The 22,241-nt window shown below is 33.3% G+C and overlaps 4 protein-coding genes across 6 annotated transcripts; 1 reads left to right on the top strand and 3 right to left on the bottom strand.

Annotated features, from left to right (window-relative positions):
- Positions 1 to 607: 607 nt before the first annotated feature.
- Positions 608 to 1,456, bottom strand: LOC145002655 (uncharacterized). Its single transcript, XM_078961883.1, has 3 exons — positions 1,094 to 1,456; positions 665 to 1,022; positions 608 to 612 (listed from the first exon to the last, which is right to left on the bottom strand). The coding sequence occupies exons 1-3, from the start codon at positions 1,454 to 1,456 to the stop codon at positions 608 to 610; spliced, it is 726 nt and encodes a 241-aa protein (XP_078818009.1).
- An 8,232-nt stretch (positions 1,457 to 9,688) lies between these two features.
- Positions 9,689 to 13,565, top strand: LOC145001814 (kinesin-like protein KIN-14T). Of its 3 annotated transcripts, none has more exons than XM_078961159.1 (11): positions 9,689 to 9,978; positions 10,171 to 10,378; positions 10,540 to 10,623; positions 10,699 to 10,866; positions 10,964 to 11,070; positions 11,177 to 11,355; positions 11,626 to 11,787; positions 11,867 to 12,082; positions 12,170 to 12,207; positions 12,291 to 12,418; positions 12,497 to 13,565. In XM_078961159.1, exons 2-11 carry the CDS (start codon positions 10,171 to 10,173, stop codon positions 13,427 to 13,429), a joined length of 2,223 nt encoding a protein of 740 aa, XP_078817285.1. In that variant the 5' UTR covers positions 9,689 to 9,978; the 3' UTR covers positions 13,430 to 13,565. The 3 variants fall into 3 exon arrangements, with proteins under 3 accessions (XP_078817285.1, XP_078817286.1, XP_078817287.1); XM_078961160.1 differs by having other exon boundaries at positions 10,151 to 10,378; XM_078961161.1 differs by lacking the exons at positions 9,689 to 9,978; positions 11,626 to 11,787 and having other exon boundaries at positions 10,011 to 10,378.
- Positions 12,204 to 16,154, bottom strand: LOC145001815 (Pentatricopeptide repeat (PPR) superfamily protein). Its single transcript, XM_078961162.1, has 2 exons — positions 12,807 to 16,154; positions 12,204 to 12,723 (listed from the first exon to the last, which is right to left on the bottom strand). Exon 1 carries the CDS (start codon positions 15,296 to 15,298, stop codon positions 13,682 to 13,684), a length of 1,617 nt encoding a protein of 538 aa, XP_078817288.1. The 5' UTR covers positions 15,299 to 16,154; the 3' UTR covers positions 12,204 to 12,723; positions 12,807 to 13,681.
- A 241-nt stretch (positions 16,155 to 16,395) lies between these two features.
- LOC145001816 (chromosome-associated kinesin) lies at positions 16,396 to 19,123 on the bottom strand. Its single transcript, XM_078961163.1, has 8 exons — positions 18,835 to 19,123; positions 17,886 to 17,952; positions 17,675 to 17,752; positions 17,503 to 17,555; positions 17,250 to 17,386; positions 17,047 to 17,111; positions 16,742 to 16,800; positions 16,396 to 16,652 (listed from the first exon to the last, which is right to left on the bottom strand). Exons 1-8 carry the CDS (start codon positions 19,027 to 19,029, stop codon positions 16,563 to 16,565), a joined length of 744 nt encoding a protein of 247 aa, XP_078817289.1. The 5' UTR covers positions 19,030 to 19,123; the 3' UTR covers positions 16,396 to 16,562.
- Positions 19,124 to 22,241: the final 3,118 nt, after the last annotated feature.

The raw sequence follows: 22,241 nt of genomic DNA, 5'->3' as shown, positions 1-22,241 counted from the left end.
TTAATATATTACCTTTTTAAAAATAAAAATCTTTATATTTGATTTTGGGGTCGTGAGAAAGAAACACAGCAATTGATGGAAGTGGAACAAAGTTGATCGGGTGGAATGAAAACTTGGTACTGGATCTCTTAATGGTCACCAGAACTAAAAAACTATGAAATCAAAAATAGTGGTAAATGACTTAACAATTTTGTAGTTGTATTTAATTATAATTGCAAATGAGTTTTATAGATTAAAATTTGCAGGGCTAACTTTTACGAATGGTAAATTATTTTACGTATAAATTGGTCACCATGCACCAATATAATTATAAGATAACATAGATGTATATTCAATTATTTTGTTAAAGAAATTGTGTGTGTTTTTAAGAGAAAATAAGCTGAAACTTTCAAGATGGAAAGATAATAGTTTTTCGAGGAAATTACACGAATTGTCAATGTAAAAATTTAAATACTTATGGGCTAGTTGTGACAAAAATAACAGGGGGGCCCATGGCCCCTCTTGACCCTCATAAAGATCCGTCCCTGGGTTAGCAGGGGCGGAACACAAAAATTTGTACAGGATGAAACTAAAACTTTAAAAGAAACACTAAAAAAATTTATTCGATTCAACCTAATAAAATATGAAAAAATCAAACAAAAAAAATAATATAAAATAATCTAACATTGCTCAATAAAGTGGATTCGTCTATCTTTTACGTCTTTAAAGTCTTGCACAATCGTCTCTAAAGTTGTCGTTTTTGCTAGCTCCCTTTCGAAGTACAAAGCTAATGAGTCGTTCAAAAATTCAACTTCCATTTTATTTTGTAGCCTTGTTTTAACAAGATTCCTTACTAAAAATGATCTCTTTGTTGTAGTAGTGGAAACAAAAAGAGTGAGTATAAGACTAACTACTCGATAAATAAGATAAAATTTGGTTGCTCTTCTAATCTTTATCAACCATTGACACAATTCTGAAATAGATATCGATTGTTTATAATTTGCATGTTGAACGACGTCCACCTCGTAATGTTGGAATTGCATCTTCAAAAGATTTTTCACGGTTTCATTGAAATTTTAAGGATAAAACTTTTCACCTAATTGACATACATCACCATTCGAAAAAGCTCTTTATAATTTTTAGGATCTAAAGTTGTTGAAAGATGGAGTAACTCCATCGAGCTATCATTGGATCGATGATCTAATTCCATTAACTGACAGTTAATCGCTTCGATGAAAATATCTACTCGATAATGATGTTCAAGTTTATGATCGCTATGCTCATTGCGAGCTCGAGCCCCTCTACTAAAGTAAGAAGAAGACAAATCAAGGATATCGATGTTGCGTTCAAGACAAAATGACTTAACATGAAAGAGAGAACTATCCCATCTTTCATCTTTCATTTTTTGCAATAACAATTTCGTGGATTCAACTAGCGTCAATGCATTCAAAATATGCCATTTGTTTGGCTTGTGCATCTTTTAGTTGGTCGGAGCGCTTGGAAGAACCACCAACAAAAGATAATTTGGTAAAAAACTTTTGCACTACAATAACTCCTTTTTAAACTGCCATTAATGCTAATTGCAATCGATGAGCAAACCAATGAACATAAGTTGCCATTAAACTTGTTGTTTGGTGTTTCTTTTATAGAGTTTTAGTTTCTTAAAATTAGTATCCTAATTTTATTAGATTTGTTATTCGTTTTTTCAACAAATTTCTGCCTTCTGTTAGAACGGATTTACGTGCCTAATAATCAATAATAACCGATTTGCTGATTATGCATTGTTTTTGAAATATTTTTTTTCAATAACATATATATCCTTCAAGAAGTTTATTAAACAATGAATCTATTATTGAATATATAATATAGGTTTCCAAAAATTAAATAGGCTCCAATCCCGGAACTTAGGGTTTTCTCTGCCCAATACCTACTCGGCGAGTCCATACTTGGACTCGTCGAGTTCGCTCATTAAATCCTCGTGATCAACTCGACATGACTCGACAAGTCAAACCTACGAATCGTCGAGTCCATCCTAATTCCTCACAATTGAGACACGCACTTTCATACCCGAAATTCCGGATGTTACAATATGTCCCGAGGTTATAGTCGTATTTCCTAATGAATTACTAATTCTCTATAACCCTTATGCTATGATACCAATCTGTCACACCCCCGGCCTGGTGGCGGAAACATCGAGCGGCATGACGTTTAGGATGTTGACTCATAGATGAGGCTTTTGCATTGAGTTTTGTCTTAACCACCACCCTCTTTGATAAACAGTGAGTTATCCATACCCTTTGGCTGAAAGATCTTTTGTCTCTGTTAATGACCTAGGAATACATATGAGTTTTTGAAATGTCAACATAATGTTGGTGTGTTCACAAGTTTTGTATGCATGAAAAATACTTTGTCAAGTTTGTTAAGTCATCTCTTGTTGTGTTCTTAACCTATGTCAGTATGTTAATGTACTTCCTAGAATTTTGGTATTGGGATTCAAACAGTTTAGTGACTGGATATGATCTTGATTTTTCTGGATAAAGGTGTATCATTTTGCTTTTATTGGTATTTCTAAATCCCTTGATGGTATTCTGGTAATGTTCATCTAATATTTCCTTTAAGAAATTGTGTGTACTATTTCTCAAGGGTTTCCTTGGGGATAGTGGATTTGTGTTTTATGAGTGTAATTTGAGCTTGTATCCTCGAGTTTGGGTATACTATCACAACTTGATTTATTAGTAGTATATGATAGTAAATTTTAGTTCAACAAAGTTATGATGAGTTCCTATAATCGATCTATGACTATTGATCCCAAAACCACGATGCTTCATCGGATGTCACAAACGTGTTTAGAAAGTTATGCCTACTTCGACTTTCCGTCAAGTTGTAGCGAGCAACCACATGTAGGAGTGTCAATCCCATATAGATCTATACATATCTCTCCCACTTACTTAAGACTTAACGACTATAGGCCAGGAGCTAGCTGAAAATTTATCAACATGTTGATGAATCGTGTCTCGTCAACTCTTATGGGCCTCCCCTGCTCGGTCATGTTGTTATCCGTGTTGTATTTATATGGTTTTACTTATTTTATATATATATATATATATATATATATATATATATATATATATATATATATTATTTATCTTATATGTATATATAATTAGTGTGTTTTTGCATAGCCGAGCATTTAGGCAAATTAACACTAGGTACTAAGCTTATCCAAAGGGTGGCTATAACAACGATTCGAGTATCAGCGTTTCTTGACAACTAGCCAGCGTAACAACTAGTGATGATCTTATCTATCATTGTGATTCGGTATAACAACTATGCATCATATTAGATAAAATATTATGGCAGAGTATCTACTAGGCATAATATCATCCTAATATTATAAGCATAATTATCTAACTATAGTTAGTAATAACTATGTGTAGTTGCATTTTTAACGGTCGTAAAATCACCTATAATTCATGAAATCGTTGATGTAGGGTAGAAAAACAACAAGTTTGGCACTTTAGAGGTGCTCGGGAGTTATTGACACGAAATTTAAGAGAAAGTGAGAGAAAGAGAGAGAGAGAGAGAGAGAGAGAGAGAGAGAGATGTTGAGGGGTGAGAAAGAGATCGACTTAAGCTTGTGTTTATAGAGTTTTTGGTCTACACGTCACGCATTACGTTCTGCGCAATATACATACGAACTATCTGACACATGTCCTCTACCCATGGTGTCACGTCATCCGTGTCTTGGAGGATCAAAATGTGTGTTGCGCGTTGCGCACAAGTACACATGAGGATGTTTTCTAATCTTTGAAAATTCGTAACTCTCACGTACAAACTCCGTGGTATACGAATCTTATATATCTTTGTAGGTCTCATCGTTTTCTACAATTTTCCTTTTGGTCGTTTTGACCAGTTTTGACTTTTGTTTTTCGACTAATTTTTATTACCCATGATTTATTTAAAATCAAACCTTTTCTCATACGATTTCTGTTTTACACAATCTTTGTTCTATAGTTTCTACTTTAAGTAGTACTACGATTTCCTACTTAACGACTTTTACAAAAGCCAACCATTCTCTTTTTAGTTTTTGTCATTGTAACTTTTGAAGTACGGTAGAATTTTATTTATTACAAAAGTAATATCTCACTCATACTGTGTCGGGTTTCTACGAAGTCCACATCCTTGAAATCACGATGACGATTATATCCTAAAAATGTAAACCAACTTTCAAGTTGACACGATTTTTTATGCTTATATTTTTTAGCCTAAGCTTTGACGTCAATAAGGGTGATAGTCGAATATATTGACATATACTAGGTATTTACAAGATCGTTCTTATTGTATTATCGTGTTTTGTTGTTAGCTATTAACGATAGTGGATGAAGTATTTTTCGGATTGTCACAAACCAGTCCTATCCGAACCCGGTTTGGAACCAGAATCAATTTAGACTGATAATGAGAACTGATAATTAGGACTACACTGATTCCAGTTCCAATCCTGATTTTCGGTCAAATGCCTAGTTGGAACCGGTGTTTATGTAGTTTATATAATTAGTTAACGCTTTGAGTCAAAATGATTAGAACAATACCAAATCAACCAACAAATGTTAACTCAATATATAAAGAAATAAGGTGTTTATATAATTTAAAATGAAGTACAACATAAATTCAACTTTGATAGCCTATGTCTCGACCGTTACACGTAGCTTAATAAATATATAACCAAATAAGATGTTTATATAGTCTAAAATGAAGTACACACAGTAAACTACATGTTGAAAAAATCATGGCATTTCGACTTCAAACGAAGGAGTTTTAGCAGTTTAGAGAAGATGAAAGATTCAATAGGTTTAGGCTCAATCTGAAACACCTATCTTACGAGCTAGTAGAAATACAGTTCAAACAAATTCATAATGATGTAATGTGAACATTCCAAACAAGTTAAATGACAATATATGGACAAAAGTAACTTAAGGGACTAAATATGAACAAAATCTAAACTATGTCACATATACCAACCGGTCATATGATGTAATTTGAACCGTCCAAACAAATTCAATGGTAGCATATAGACAAAAAAACTAAAATGACTAAATGTGAACAAAACTTAAACTATGTTCATTTAAAAGCTCCTTCAAAACACACAAAAATTAATAAAAGTAATTAGATGTGACTAGTATCTCGTAATCAACAATTATGGTCAGCCATCACTCAAAAGCTTACTTATTTTCAATTAACCCTACTCCTAGTTTTCCCCGTTAGATTCACACAAAGAGTCGTTGGTTGGGAATCGAACTCAGAGACTTTTCGATAATTAGATTTAGATTGTAATTATGTTGATGACGATGGAAATTTTGAAGACGAATATCCAAATCAATGGCTTAACATTCTTGGAGACTTCATTAACGGTGTTTGGATTTTTAAGTTAAATTTTTTAGTCATGAAACTAGGAATTAAAAGTTGTGACCTTTATTGACAATGCCTAGTGTGGGTATCATTTGGGTGGTTCCTTATAGTGTTAGCTATTATCATCGGTTAATCAGCGTTTTCTATGTTATTTCAAACGTTACAGGAAGACCAAATAATAAAATAAGACGTCAAGGTAAGATCAAAATGAAACAATCTCGGTCGTTGTGACGAGGTAGTGCAAGCCATGTGGACATAGATGAAGAGAAGAAGAGTATCTGAGAGGATAAAGAAATAAGGCAGTTGGGTATCAAACACGACTCGAAAAAATGTTATAGTGCTATAAGATTATACATAAAATATGAATACTCTTATTTTATGATTAAGTTTAGTTCATTAAACTTGTAGTCATAAAATGGCATAATAGTCGATAACAAAAAATTAAAAATGATTATAAAATATTTAAATATGTTAAAATATATTTTTAGATAAATATGATATTTTAAAATTTGTAAATAGTAAATATGATATTTAGATATTTGTTTACGATATTTTAATGTAAAAAAAACATATACAAAATTTTCCTTTTGTTATTATTACATGTGCAAGTTGTTGCTTGCTTAATTTATTTTTTGTTTAAGAAACAATTTAAAATTCTAAAACGAGTTTTAAGTTTTAAGTTAAAAAGGTATTTTAAAATTTTATTATTGTTTTAAATAAAAACGTGTTTTGACGAATGTATTGTATGCATGCAATATTTTCGCAACAAAATTTGATTTTGTAAAATCATATCATATTATGCAAACATTAATTGGGAAATTTTCATTCATATCCTTGTAAAAATGAATATTACATCAATATCCTTTTAAACTTTAATATTAATATTATGTGTATATTCTTTTAAAACTATAAAAATTATATCAATAAACAAAATCAACTTTTAATTAGAATTATATCATTTTTTATTAATTTTTATCTAATATTCAAAATTATATATTAGTTTAATTTACCCTTTCCTAATTAAATCTCAAATTAAATCGCTCTTTCTTAAGTAAATCTCAAACTAAATCACGTAACATATTACAAATGCCTTTGCTTGCTTTTTCTTGGAGATTTTCAGAAGTAGCAATTTACTTGTAGCAAACTTATCATCTTCTCATTCAATACATTTGCTTGCCTCTTCTTGCATCTGTGAGAAGATTTGAAGATCATTTTTGACTAAACCGGAGTGACTACAAGCATATAGAAGTGAAAGAAATGTGATTTTGTTTGGTGTGATTTTGTTTTTGCACATGATGGGGAACAATTCAAAGTGCTTTTTTTTTCCTTGACCATGATACCCGTAAGTTGAAATCATTGTGCTCCATGTTATAACGTTTCTTTGTGGCATTTCATCAAACACTTGACGTATCTATGCTTCCACATTTTGCATACATGTCTATCATCGCAGTTCCTAGAATCACGTCTGGTAAGCGTTATTATGTTCTTATAAGTTCATGGATGAGTTTGGCTTTATAGATAGCACCTAATTTTGCACAAGCGTTTACAATTATCACCATGGAGACGTTATCCGACACTAAGCATGATTCTCGCATATGATCAAATAAAACCAAGGACTCTTTGGCTCTAACATAGAAACTAAAAACCACATTAAACATACATTTTTTTGGTAAATAAAAGAACTGTACTGATCATTTAGTATGATAGAAATGGAGAATGAATAGAATTGGCGATTCCATTTGAATGAAAAAAACTTAAGGGTGCATTGGTTGTGGAAAACTGTTTTCATTTTCTAAGAAAATATTTTCAGAAAATAAAGTTGAGTTTGTATTTTCAGTTTTAAATTAAACTTTTAGAAAACGCATTTGGTTGGTATCGATTGAGTTTTCATTTTCCATCTTAAAAATTTAGAAAACTTTGGAAAACTGTAAAAATCACTTTTCTAATTTACATACAATTTTGAAAACTGAAAATTTTCATTTTCTTAGAAAACTTTGGAAAATTGAACGAACTAAACACATTTTCAAAATTTCCGTTTTTCTTGGAAAATTTTCCTAGAAAACTGGAAAACTTTCTACAACCAAACACACCCTAACGGTTTCTTTTTCCATTCCATGATAACATGAAATGATAAATTGCAATATAACTATTTCGATTCATCTTGTTGTGATCATCATGAAGATGTAGCGATAGAGAAGAATCAGAAGATGTTATTTGATGCCACCTGATGCGATTAAGAAGAAGAGAGAGACCTGATGCGATTAAGAAGATGCCCTGTGATTTATTTTGGGATTAAATTAGAAAAAGGGTATTTTGGTACACTTATATGTAATTTTGAATTTCATATAATTTTATTAATAAAATATTCATATAATTCTAATTAGAAATTGATTTGGATATTGATGTAATTTTTATAATTTTAGAGGGATATACACGTAAATATTAAAGTTTATAAGATATTAAGACTGTGTTTGACGCGCCACAACTAGCTGATAAGCTAACTTATTTTTCGAACTTTTTTATGTTGTCGTGTTTGGCAGGCCAAAAAGTAGCTTATAAGCTAGCGTTTTGAAAAACTACTTAGACTAGCTTTTTATGAACTTTTTTAAAATTTTCCAAATATACCTTTTAATTAATTATAGAAACAAATACTCTTAAATGTACTTTTATGTAATTTTATATATTTCAGTTAGCTTTTCAGCTAGTTTTACCAAACATCATTTTTTATCAGTTAGTTTTTCAGCTATTAAGTTAGCTTTTTATTTAACAGCTAGCTTTTCAGCTATCAGTCAGCTTTTCAGCTAACAACTAGCTTTTCAGCTAGTATGTCAAACATAATCTAAGTAATATTGAGATTCTGAGAGGATACTAGGACGTGAATTAAATTTTCCCTTAATTAAATACTTAGGAAAGAGCTGTGGATTTGCCTGCTCCGAATGAGAGGATACTGAGTCTGTTGCATGTTGCAAGCATGCAGACTCAGAGAAACAAGTTGACGCAGACCACTACATTCGGTGCAAAGAGTTGAAGACATGACTGCAGACCTGTTAATACTACAAAAATTCTTGAAAATGGATATAACTTCTTGATAATCACAAATAACTTTCGATAACCATATTTTGTCATCTTATCCATTTCAAGTTTATTAATAGAGGAAATACTCCATTGTTTGGGACTCCAATTAAACCAAACATTGTAGACTCTCCTGAAACATTGCTTCTTTTTATGTTTGAATTGATAGTATTTGGTGGATCATATCATGATTAATTTTTATGGAACCTAGACATATAGGATTAAAATTTGAATGAACTCACACGATCCATCAAATATCCAAAAACTTGCTTATTACCAAACCGATCTTGTTTTGAACCTGTAATTTGCTAATAATATACAAATGGGGTATTCGGTTTCGTACCTAAGTACCTTTAGGTTGATTGTCTAGTTTGAACCAAACTAGTTTATATAGTTCAATACCATGTTTTAGGTTTATATTTTCAATATTTAAACAAAATCCTGTTTTTAATCCAACAAAATCTAAATAAAACTCTTAACTGAAGCAAACTTTTGTATATTTCAAAACCATGTTTTAGGTTTATATTTTCAATATTTAAACAAACCTAAGTACATTTAGATTGATTGTGTAGTTTGAACCAAAACTAGTTTATATTGTTCGGTTCCATCATTTCCGATTTTTTTTTTTTTTGGTTGCTTCTTACCTTCTTGGTCTAATCCGGTCTTTTCATACTGGATTTTGAGTTTTGACCCAATTAATGGTTGTGAAAAATCGTTAACAACATTTATATCGTAACATTTTATGTGTATATATATTTGTGTACTTTAGGTGAAAGTGAATACCAAAAACAAAATGAAAAAATGTTATTATGGCAAAGACGAGATGGAGTTTTCAATGATTGAATCAAGTTAGTAGAATAGTAGCGTGGATTAAAAATATGGCAATTGATCTCTTATTTAATTATATGTAGTAGTTATGTGTTTCTTTCTCACAAACCCAAAACCAAAAATTAGAAACTCTTGAAGATATAATAAATTCACAAATCTCGTTTATTTCAAATTAAAAACAAAGTACAACTTATCTTGCAAAAGGTACAACTCAATTTATAAGTAAATTTCAGGAATTTATGTTTTTTTGTCCACAAGCCACAGTCCAAAAATGGTTCTGTTATTTACATTATAACAACCACGACTTTTGGTCTTCTCTTCATGCTATATCACATGTCATGTACTTCCAAAGAATCTTAATAATACACCACACACACACGTTAATACTACATATCATTCCAAATCTATGACATTAAAACAAACAAACTGTTTTTCTATGTTTTTTGCAGCATCCAAAGTCTCTCAAACTGTTCTTCACTCCTACTTTTCAACCAAAAAACTTCATCACCTTCGTCTTGGTCATAATTTTGACCATTTCCGTTCTTTCAATTCCCTTTTTCTTAACATCCAAGTTATGAGAATTTCTTTTCTTTACTATTTTTTCTTTTCTTTTTTGGGTGATTTTGACCAATTAGAATGGAGAAAATGAGAGGATAACTTCCTACAGTAAAGTGGGTCAGCTTCTGATGAAAGGTTAATTCACTACCTATTCATAAATCTCATTTATTTTTTGTATAATGTAGGGATGTGTTCTTCACATAAAAAGTGTATGTAAAGGTGACTCCATCCATGAAATTTGATCTACCAATTCAAATCACGAAAGGGTTGATCATCTTTTATAGTTTCTTTTTTCAATCTTATGAAGATTGAATGATGGAATAGCAGATGAAGATGAAGATGAAGGATACCAGGAAATCTTTCAAGAGTTTATCCAAAACAATCCATTCGCTTTTGGGATTCAAGAACGAAATTAATTCTTCATGGGCTAATACAGTTTGTGACATCATCAAAAGCTTGCCATCAACAGCTGACTATGAGAACGAGAATGATTATGATGATGATCTTGATGATTTTCTTGTTTCACAAATTCATGGTAAATTGTCTTTCAATCAATGGTTCATATGCAAAAAGATAACAATGTTCTTTCATTGATTTGTTTATTATAGAATCCAATTAGAGCATTAACTAACTGAGTAGATTATTCAAAGTATCTCATCTTAATAAAAGAAATTGAAAGTACAATGTTGTCATCAGGTGAGCTTGCCACCATGAATGAGGAGGTTTTTCGATTGAATGCAAAAAGAAGACAAGTTCTCAATCAATATCTTCAATTAAAAGGTAATAAAAAAATCTAAATAATCAATTATAAACACTTATGTATATTTATAATACTCTACTTAATTTCCATTTTAGGAAACATTCGTGTATTTTGTCGCATCAGACCAACGATAAATGGCGAGAAATTTAGCCATTTAAAGCCCGTTGTACCTCTCGATTCAAGTGGAATTCTCCTCAATTTAACTGAAAACAAAACAAAATTATACAACTTTGACAAGGTTTTTCACCCTACTTCATCACAAGGTGCTTTAAATTCTCTTTCTTGTGAATTATGATCCCTTCCCTTCTATCCACATTTTAAAAACCTAACAAATAAACTCTCTTTTTATTAAAATTTCAGATGAAGTATTTTCAGAAATTGAACCCGTTATTAAATCCGCTTTAGATGGATACAATGTTTGCATTCTAGCATACGGGCAAACAGGCACCGGCAAAACTTTCACCATGGTAACTCCTTAAAATAGCTATAAAAGTCGCATATGGTGTTTTATATTTTCTTTTTATCTTTTTATTTAAATAAGTTTTTTTAAAAAAAAAAAAAAACCATTTATAGGAAGGAAATGAAGATTTTCCAGGCGTAGTACCCCGAACAATTGAGGCGTTATTCAAACAAGCAACAGATAGCAACCATACGTATCTATTTAGTTTCAGTATGCTTGAAATCTACCTTGGTCATCTCAAAGATTTGTTAATACCTCATGCAAGAAAAACAAGTGACCCTATGCCACCTTGGTATTTTTTTTTCCTTTAACATAAAGAGATTTAAATAAGAGTTTGATATGCCTCTTACTGGTCTGGTAAGAGGTTAGGTCTGATTCAGGTTGTTAGATACCACACTTAGAAGCCTCTGACTCAGTCCTGACTCCTCTGAAATGTCTCTTACTCAGTGAAGATTCATGGTTGAATCTTGTTCAGTCAGACCTTGACTCAATCAGATCTGACTCAATCAGCAACTATCAAACAGCCCCTAAATTGTGTAATTTGAAAAGTTGTTACTTGCAGTCTGTCAATCCAAACGGACCCAAATGGTGGAATTGTGATAGACAATCTTGTAGCTATCCAAGTGAGCAACTTTAATCATGCAATTAGTCTTTATAGGCTCGGAAGTCAACTTAGGTCAACTGCTTCCACGAATTCGAATAAAGCTTCTAGTAGATCTCATTGGTAACAAATTATGATCCAAAATTATGATCCAATAAACAAAAATAAACAGAGTTTTTCAAATACTTTGTGTTTGTTGCAGCATGATACGTATGTCAATGACGTGTTGTGATGACACCGAGAGACGAAAGATTACAAACAAAATTTGGATGGTTGATTTGGGAGGAAGTGAGCGTGTGTTAAAAACTAAAGCATGGGGAAGAAGATTTGAAGAAGGAAAAGCTATCAATCTTTCCCTTTCTGCCCTTGGTGATGTCATCAATGCCCTTCAAAAGAAAAACAGCCACATACCTTACAGGTAAATTTAACATGAAAGAATGCTTAAATAAATGTTGTTCTTCATCTCCACCATTGAAGTTAAAGTACGAATTCTTGTGTTTTACAGGAATAGCAAGCTCACACAAGTTCTCAAGGATTCATTAGGTAACTTCATAGCTATCATAAAATCATAAATCAAATCATAATCTCTTAATGTTATTCTAAGATCAATTGTTTTGTCATTTTAGGAGAGGATTCCAAAACATTGATGCTAATTCATGTGAGTCCCAAAGAAGATGATTTATGCGAGACTGTATGTTCTCTGAATTTTGCATTACGATTGAGAAGCATTCACTTAGGGAAGACCGAATCAAATGTGAGTCACTCAATAAATAAATAAACTCTAATTTACGCTTTTTTTTTTAAATAAATACTTCAATTTTCGCTTATACAGGAAGCGAGAACAGTTAAGGAATTAGCCATGGCTGACCTGCAACATGAGATGGTAGAGATCGAGCACAACCGTGATAGATTCATGAAAGAAATCAAGAAGTTGAATCAGAAATTGGATTCTCTAACAAAGAAATCATCAGGTTCGATTGGGAAATCGGAAATTGAAGATGTAATTACGAAAATCCCATTGTCGACGTCGAAGATGCCGAGTTTTATGAAGCCTACAATCTGTAGTACACGAAAATCAGGAACAGGTTATCAGAATTCGTATAAGAAAGAGATTAGACATGAAAGAAGGAAGAAACAATTACCGATATCTCGGGCAGAATCTGTGAGTTTTCCTATAAAGGGCCTGACCGAAAGCTACTCGGGCAGCAGTATCTCAAGAGCAAGCTGCTTGGTGGATTTGAATGAGACAGAATTCAGCCATGAAACATCACAATGTAGCTTTAGAATTAGAACGAACATAAACAAACAGAAAAATTCTCTCAAGAACTCAAATGATAAGCGTGTTATTTCAATCCCGACTCCTGTAAACAAAGGAAAGTCTACGAAAAAGGGGGAAACTACAAAACAAATGATAGGTGTAGATGATTCATCTACTGAAGGAGATATATTTTGTCAAATTATGCCATGTGATACCATTAATGACACCTTTCATCAAGATGATTGTGTTAATGGAGTTGAAGGGGTAGTTATATCAAAAGTGTCAACACAAGAAACAAGGTGCTTAGAGGTTTGTAAATTGAAAGAAGACCTACCTACCAATGTTCCTACATCAGATTTTGATACTAGTGTCGAGAGTTCAAAAGTTTCCTTTTTGATATCAGAACTGAAAGAATATATTCTGATATTCTACTACAGTGTTCTTGTAGTATTGGGATTCGAAAGCTTGGGTTTTCAAGATGATTTCTTCCGATCTTTAATTAATTAAAGTTGCAAAAATGCAAAAAGGTTATTGGAAAAAGATTCATGATGTATAATGTATTAATGTAAATATATGGAACATATTGTATAGTGACAAGTAACATGTACATTCATTAATAAATTTTGTTTTTCTATGCAGTCAATTCATATTAAAATTCACATGATATGTATCTAGATATAGATAACTTCTCATACAAATTCATATTTGTAGGTATGTGGATATATCAAAGAAAATCAAGTTGCAAAGATGAAATAACTCTTAAAATTCAACCCTTATTAGTCTATTTAACTCAGACAAAACTTCATGTATTCTTTCATATTGAGGATGCAAACTGTTTCCAGAAACAAACTCATGAACTCTATTATTCAATTCAATGCAACTCACACCTGATATCTTCTTCACACCAGTATCTCTCATCACTTTCCTTGTGAATCCAGCTTCATTCCACTGGCCCACAGAAGAATATATATTCGAAAGTAAAGAAAGGTTTCCACTATTATGTGGCTCCAATTTGATCAAATGTTTTAAAGCTCTTTCCCCAATCTCCACATTTCTATAAAGTCTAGATGCTGCAAGAAGTGAACCCCAAATAGCTGCATTTGCTTCAAAAGGCATTGAGTTTAGTACTTCTTGTGCCTCACATATGCATCCAGATCTTCCTAGTAGATCAATCATGCATCCATAATGTTCAATCCTTGGTTTAATTCCATATCTTGGAAGCAAATTGTTGAAATACCAAAGACCTAATTCCACCAATCCCCCATGGCTACATGCTGAAAGAACTGCAATCAGTGTAACTTCATTTGGCCTAACATGAGCTCTTTCCATTCTAGAAAATATTTCAAGAGCTTCTTTTCCTAAACCATGTGAAGCCAATCCAGTAATGGCAGTTGTCCATGTTATAACACATCTATCTTTCATGTTTTCAAAGACCCATATTGCTTTCTTTATGTTCCCTGATTTTGCATACATGTCAATAAGTGCATTGTTGAGGGATGTAGTTTTGTGTATATTGTTTTTATCTATGTAGTTATGAATCCATTCACCTAGCTCTAATGCACCCAATTGGGCACAAGCTGAGAGTGTGACTAACATTGTGACTTCATCAGGGAGCACTCCATCTGTTTGCATTCTTCTAAAAAGAGCAACAGCTTCACAAGGCTTGTTCACTTGAGCATAGCCTGAAATCAAAGATGTCCAAGAGATCACATTTCTTTCAGGCATAATCTCAAACAAGGCACAAGCTCTCTCCACCTCATCAACTTTACAATACGCAGAGATCATTGCGTTCCAAGTTGCCACGTCTCTTAGGGGCATTTCGTCGAACACCTTCCTTGCATCGCGAACATACCCACAAGACGCATACATTTGAACTAACGCTACTCCTACATGAACATCGGTATCAAAACCAGCACTAATTACATGACAATGAATCCATCTTCCGAAACTCAAACCACCCTCACCCAAACGACTCACACCCTTTAACAAAAAAGGAAATGAGTAAGAATCAGGTCTTAACCCAATAAATCGTGCTTCGTTGTAGATAAAGACAGCGTCTTTGACACGAGAATTACTCGAAAGAGCTTTGATCATGGTGTTGTAAAGGTATATATTCTTGCGAGTCTTATGAAAAAACACCGAAGTAGCATGGTCCAAAAGACCTTTGTCAGAGCAAGTGACGATGAACCGACTGAGAAGAAGATTGTCTTGATCGAGACCTCGAACAAACATGAACCCATGTATTTGATATACGTGAATGATGCTGGAGCAGTTGTATAGCAATGAAGATAATATATCATGTGGTGTTGCTGCAATGTATCGGCGTTTATGCTTCAGGAGTAATGAGTTCAAAGGTGATCCAACACGAGACAGCATTCGAGTAAACTGGAGCTCCTTAACGCCGTTATGGCCAGAACACCACCCCCCCCTTATGGCGTTATGCCATTATGTTAAGAGGCGTTGCAAACGGTCAAATTCAAACGGTCAACAATATTAATTTTTTTTTACCTATAAATACATCATCTCCTTGGTTTTTATTCACATTATTATTTTTTTATATTTTATACAATTTCAAAACCTCTTCAACCAAAAAATGGAACAAAACTCAAACGTTCATCAGCCAGACTCACAACTGAACACAACCTTTTTGACGTTTCAGACGCAGAATCTCACATCGACCTCAACACCGATTCTGATGAGATTTCGGATGACATCGAAGAGATCTCCCCTCCACGAGGAGCAGCAGGACGCAAGAAAGCGAAGCATGTGGAAAAAGTTGACAGAAAAGCAAAACATTAGGTTAAAATTAGAACAATATTCCAAGAGCACATACAACTACAACAAGAAAAAAATGATTTGTTAAGTGAGTATTGGAAAATACTTCGGGAACAACATGAGGCAAAAGAAATGATGAACGACTTGGCAATTGTTAATAGTAGCACCGAAGGTTTGGCGCCCAAATATGAGAAAGTGGTACCAAAGGTTGAGGCATTGAAGGAGAAGATTGAAGAAAAATATTTGGGCAAAAATTTGAATTTTATGATGGTTTAATGTTTTTAAGTTATGGTATCTTTTCTTTATGATCTTGTAATGTTTTTGTTTTCAATTTTAATGTTATGGTTTTACTTAAATAGTATGCTTTATACAATTGTATTTGTTTTTTGTTTTAATTATTAAACAAACTGAAACTCAAAAAAGAAAGAAAAAATGATATGGAAATTATTTCTTAACAATCTTTTTATTCTCTTCGATTTTCTCGAAGGTTCTTCATCAACATGTTTTTCAGACTTCACAACTGTTGGTTTCCTTTTGTTAATAGAGCAACATCAGCTACATGGCCTCAAGAACTTGGCCCATAAACAGAATTACATTGCTATTTCCATCTTTATATTATGATTATGTTAGAAACACAATCTTTATAACCCGCAACCCATCATGTAAAAAAAAAAAAACAATCACCTTAACAATGTATGAGAAACAAGAAAATTGCACCCGTATCGACATATCGATGGGTTTTTTTTCTTCAAGAATACAATGACAAAATCCGATTGAGCCAAAATCTAGGAGATATTTCCTAGCACAACAATGGCTAAATGCAAGAAGCCATGAAGCCTGAATTTGTGAAAACTTAACAATAAGATTATACGCGAATACCCAACTCGGAAATCCGCATTATTTTTTTATTCATAGCAAGTCGTTTCTGTTTCAAAGATGATGCCATGTTGGCAACCTGGTGGATAAGTGGGACCCAAAGTTTAGTTTTAAATTTAACTTGAATTAAGTGTTGTGAATTATGATGAATGTGGGAATTGGATTTACCTCTCCTCGTAGTCGCAAAGCATCTCTACCAGGAATTTCTCGCAAATCATCCACCAGATCTGTTTAAATTCAAGACATATAAAGTAAGATTATAATAAATAAACAAAAATCTTGTAATTTTAGACAATAAAATGATAACTTATGACTTTCCATTCCATTCCTTGATTGAATGGGCAAATACACCCCATTATAATGCAATAAAAAAAAATTATTAAAATGGAAGGAATCAGGTTTCAGGAATGGTCGATTCCATTCCAACCACTCCATTCCTTCTTCAATCTATTTGATGTGACTTGTGATAATACCTTTAGCTTGACTTTCAGCTTTATGAACCGATTTAGCAAGACTTTTGATCTGGCCTCCAGCATTCCTTCATATAAATTATCAAAAATAAGCTAATATTAGATTACTGTATGGATAATAAACGATGCTTAAAAGGTTTTTTTACATCAAGTCAAAAAGAAAGTCATGTCTCCATTAGGTCAATTAAGTCAAAAAGAAACAGCACCTTAGTTCACCGTAGCCATAAGTCATCTCTTTCTCAGCAAGAGCAGCCCTTTCAAGTAATTTTTCACTCTCTTTCTTCATTAACTGAACTGAAATGGTTAAGTGATTTACGTTGTTTGCAGCTTTTATTATCTGTGCCTATTGCAAACAAAAGAATGTTTTAGAAGAAAAAGATAAAACCTCAAAATGACCATATTTGTAAAACTGATAGATCATAAGCCAGTAGATGAAAAGAGTTAAGAGTAAGTAAGTACCTCCTCAGTCTGAAAGCGACCCAATGTACGACGGAATAAGAACCTTCTAGGGCCTTGAATGAAATAATAATCACTTATAAAGATCAAAAAGTATATAGAAACTTTATTCATGGTTTTATACAGAAAATGAATTGAAGATCAAATTGAAAAAAAAAAAAGATACTTTCTTTACCTCTCATGAGGAGAAGAGCAGCTGTAATTGCAATTCCAGCAGATAAAGTTGGGTGTTCTCTTGCAATTGTGAGTTGATCTGTTAAGACACAAAAGTATGAGAGAAAACTAATCCAAGAAATATCAACTTATCAAGTCTCTAAAATATGGCATCACCGTTGATTTTTTATCATGAAATAAATGTTTGGTAGTTGTAAAAAAGAAAAATTCACCTTTGATCTTACTGAAAACCAAATCTTCGTAACTCCTATACTGTGCTGTGTATTGAACTACATGATCCTGGAAATGAACATGAAAAGTAAGACTTAAAACAAGTTCAAACAATGCTAGTAAAAGGGAAAGAAAAAAAAGGCATGATCCTGTGATCCCCATTAATGAAGATGAATCAACTCCAAGTGATAATCATTATCCCGACCTTTCCCAAATTTTTAACCTTAAGAACCGGAAAAGTGATGGAGAAGCTAGAAAAACGATCAAGAGCAGAAATCAAATGCCAAATACCATTATAATAAATTGATGTACGATTTTAACTGATAATCACACAGAACAAACTAGAAGGGTAATAAAGTTAACAATCAGATTGCATAAATGAAGGAGAAAGAACTAATTTGGCTCCAACTTATGCTGCATAAAACTTATATTCTTGAGAAGGATTGCCAGTGTCTTATGTTAAATTCATATTCTAGGGGAACAATTCTGATAATCTAATTGAGTATTTAAGTCGTATGCTGAAAAGAGCTTCTAATGTGCACCATCTTCTTAACCTACCCGAAATATAAGCATGTATACACAAACTTGAATCATGCTTGATCATTTATGTATCAATCTGTCTCTGGTTTACATATAACGGAGGTATGTGATTACATTAAGCTAAGTTTCATACTAAAAGCAATAGAATCTCAATGACAAGCAATCATCCCATAGATGAAAAAGCCACCTGAAATAGCATGCAAAGAGATACAGATACGCATTAACGCATACGAACAGCTAGACTATGCATCAATATACCAATTTTAAATTATCATACTAGTCCTTAATAAAATCCATCATAGAACGCACGCAGATAAACAGTCATCGTATATACGGAAGCCCTAACTATAAGGAAAGCTGAATAGGAAATGAAACGCACCCGAACATGAGACATAGATATAAATAGAGTACCTGAAGAGTTCGAATATGAGTGGACGAATTCTGCTGCAGCGACCGGGCGGAGCGAACGGCGGAATCGGCAGATTCCTGAACCGTACGAGGTAGATCCTCGTAAATGTAGGAATGCCATGGCTTTTCTTGCTGTTGATTCTCCGCTGTCTCGTCTGCGGTAGTGGACGGTGAATTAGCGGCAACGTCGCCGATCATGTTCGCCTTGCTCCTCCGTTTCTCGATCTCCCAATTTTTTTCAGCTGATTCCTTCTTCAACCTTTTGCCCTTTTCTTCTTAGTTTTAGGATTAATATCATCAAATATTATTTCACGTCCCAATTACCCCCTTAATTTCATTAAATAGCTAAATAAAGCCCAAATATATTGATATTAGTGAAAAATATATTATTTTTTATTTTTATTTTAGAAAAATTACACCAATAACTTCGGGGTAATTTATACGGCTGCTCCATATTTTATTTAACTCGGTTCATATGGTTTGGTTTTTTACTTGGTCCTTACCACCTTAAAAAGATTGTTTCCCTTCCTAGATTTTTTATTTTTTTTTTTAATAATGTCATTAACAAAATTAGTAAATAGATATGACGCCCTAGCCCACCCCCTCCCCTCTACCTCTAATCCCTTCTTTTTATTTTATTTTTTCTCTCTTGTAAATTGGGCTCTCTCTCTCTCTCTGATTTATGGGTTACAAGATAAAGATCTCTCTCTCTCTCTCTCTCTCTCTCTCTCTCTCTCTCTCTCTCTCTCTCTCTCTCTCTCTCTCTCTCTCTGATTTTTGGGTTACAAGATAAAGATTTGCACAGTTGAATTCACATTAAACAATTTTTGGGTACATGTAACCTAGAGATCCCTGACTTCTCTCATTATAGCAACATAGTTATGAAACAATGAACTCATCTATGTATAATCAAAATTCACAAGGATTAGAATACATAGATTTGTTATAATCGAATACAATAAGATAGATCTTTAAGTCTTCCTTTGAAAAGCAAACACCAATAGTGTGGAATTTTATAATAACTCACACCCAGTACACTAGAAACCTTAGGAACAAAACGGGAGAGAGGAAAGAGGAAAAGGTTTTAATTTCTTGCTTGTAAAGGCTAGGGTTCAAAATGGTTAACCAAGGACCCTATTTATAGTTGGTGGAAACTTTAATTTGAATAATAAAATAATAATACTTTAAACATATTTAAATTAGTTTTATTATCAGTTATAGGTGACTTCAAGAACCTGTCTGGATCCACCCTAAAACCATCCAAGTTATAGAGGTTCAAGAATTGTCTCCCTTACTCAACAATTAAACAATTACAATTCAACTACTGCACTTAATTAATTCTAATTAATCCAAAATTAATTTCCAAATAATTATGATTAATTTTAAACTAATATTTAACCATTTCTAATTTATTTATCATATAATAAATTATTAAATCATTTCCTTACTCCTTTAAAATCATTTCTAACTATTTCTAGTTATTGAGGAAACACAAAAAGGACTTTGTTTTTATTTTATAAAATTATATCAATTTAGTTATGACCTTAGATACCTAATCCAACAGTCTTCCACTTGGATAAGTCATAAAATACAATTGTAAATATAGACTTCATGTAACACCCAACCAAATCAGGTAATTTCCTTTCTTGACTTAAAATGTAAATTTGTTGCAAAAATGGTCCCTGCATTGAGCGTACTTGGGGCGTACGTTGGGCGTAGGTCATTAAAAGGTAACGTCGATGCTTTTGAGAACATAGGGTACACTCAAAGGGTATGCAGGGCGTACTTGGATGATATGCAAACCCTAAATTCAAAGTCTTGAGCCCTGTTTAAACACCTTAACCCTCGTAAATCCCTTCCACCTTCAGCCTCCATCCTCCTAAACGAACCCTTGCAAACCCTAATATTCATTTGAGAGTTTTTGAGCTATTTAAGTTTTTTGTGTTTGTAACACCCATAAAATTCAAGCCAATTTAAAACTTTTTAAAACATTTAAAACCATTAAGTTATTACAGTTTGTTTTCAAAATAATTTAATCGTCAGAGTATCCCCATAATCAAATCATAAAATCATGAAATGTGAGGAGTTGTACGATCACGCCTTCGCCTTCCCGCGATCATCAGAAGTACTTGAAACAATAATCGATAAATGTAAGCTCGAAGGCTTAGTGAGTTACCCCCAAAATACCAACGTCATACAGATATAATCATATCATATAACATATAAGCAAACAACATGCATAATGAGCCTTTAGCCTGACTGGACCGCCTCACAGATCTTCAGCCTATCTGGACCGCTCTCCACGCCTTCAGCACGTTTGGATCGCCTCGCAGGGCCTACAACCTATCCGAACCGCTCTCTGGGCCTTCAGCCTAACTGAACCCCTTTGCAGGACCTTCAGTTTATCCAGACCGCCCTGGGTATGTTAGCCTTCAGCACAAAGCAGGACCGCCTTAACACAACCCCAATCACAAACATGTGCACATACATATCATACATATCATACGCTAGCATATATAACAGTCAAACCGATCTAACCAATCACTAATCATAGCAATATCCTATTACCAGTATACAAACCTAACCGGTCACTAACATAGCATATGACCATCCTAACTACCAGGATGTAAATCAATAAGCATATCATGAAATAAACCCGAATCCAAATCCGATAAGGGCTGACATTGGTGCCTTAAACCCAGTTGATATAGTGAGGATAACTCACCTAGCACTGCTGAAGTCTCGTGGATAAAACTCCAGCTGTTGGTTGACAGATTCCCCATTTATCAACATCAAACAATACCCAATTAATAATTGGGTTCCAAACCCAAGGTCCAACTCACACACCAAAGGCCCAAAAGTCGAGTAATGGGTCAAAGTCCAACATATGGCCTAATTTTCCAAATTGGGCCCAAGCCTCTACATGGTCTTTCCTTAAAGACCATTCAATTATTCTAGTCCACTCCTGGTATTCTCATGGCCCAATATCACATAATCATTAAGGCCCAATTATGGTCTATCTATGGCCTAATTATCCAAACGGGGCCCAAGTCCTTCACATGGGCCTTATCTTAAAGCTCATCCAATTGTTTTAGTCCATTTACTTGTTCTTGGATAGCCCATCACTGACCCAATCACCAAGGCCCAAAAGAAAAGTCCCAAATCAAGGCCCAAGTGAAATTAGGTTTTTCACATGAAATGACGATTAGGGTTAAGTGTTTCTTACTTAACCCATTAAGGACTTAGTCCATTAAGTCCAATATTGTCTTAGGTTAATTGCAAATGATTATTAATTACCTTTTCAAGCTTGTTAAATAATTCTCGTGCGTGTCCCGATCAATCCCCAAAACTAGGGTTTCATGACATTAGGGTTTATCAAACCCTAATTAGGGTTTCCAACCCAACACTAA

The sequence above is a fragment of the Lactuca saligna genome, chromosome 6, assembly GCF_052625555.1.
Source record: "Lactuca saligna cultivar CGN05327 chromosome 6, ASM5262555v1, whole genome shotgun sequence".
NCBI lineage: Eukaryota > Viridiplantae > Streptophyta > Magnoliopsida > Asterales > Asteraceae > Lactuca > Lactuca saligna.
The sequence above is the reverse complement of the archived record's forward strand: the minus strand, read 5'-3'. Positions and strand labels throughout refer to the sequence as shown.

What these genes read in the sequence shown, in the direction of transcription:
- LOC145002655 (XM_078961883.1), bottom strand. Translation starts at nt 1,456, where the DNA reads ATGCACAAGCCAAACAAATGGCATATTTTGAATGCATTGACGCTAGTT. An exon ending in ATAAAGAGCTTTTTCGAATG is followed by an intron (nt 1,023 to 1,093) that starts GTGATGTATGTC and finishes AATCTTTTGAAG; the next exon opens with ATGCAATTCCAACATTACGA.
- LOC145001814 (XM_078961159.1), top strand. Translation starts at nt 10,171, where the DNA reads ATGAAGATGAAGATGAAGGATACCAGGAAATCTTTCAAGAGTTTATCC. An exon ending in CCGGCAAAACTTTCACCATG is followed by an intron (nt 11,071 to 11,176) that starts GTAACTCCTTAA and finishes AACCATTTATAG; the next exon opens with GAAGGAAATGAAGATTTTCC. An exon ending in AGTTCTCAAGGATTCATTAG is followed by an intron (nt 12,208 to 12,290) that starts GTAACTTCATAG and finishes TTGTCATTTTAG; the next exon opens with GAGAGGATTCCAAAACATTG.
- LOC145001816 (XM_078961163.1), bottom strand. Translation starts at nt 19,029, where the DNA reads ATGATCGGCGACGTTGCCGCTAATTCACCGTCCACTACCGCAGACGAG. An exon ending in GGTTTTCAGTAAGATCAAAG is followed by an intron (nt 17,753 to 17,885) that starts GTGAATTTTTCT and finishes GTGTCTTAACAG; the next exon opens with ATCAACTCACAATTGCAAGA. An exon ending in AGCTGAAAGTCAAGCTAAAG is followed by an intron (nt 16,801 to 17,046) that starts GTATTATCACAA and finishes GAATTTAAACAG; the next exon opens with ATCTGGTGGATGATTTGCGA.
- LOC145001815 (XM_078961162.1), bottom strand. Translation starts at nt 15,298, where the DNA reads ATGCTGTCTCGTGTTGGATCACCTTTGAACTCATTACTCCTGAAGCAT.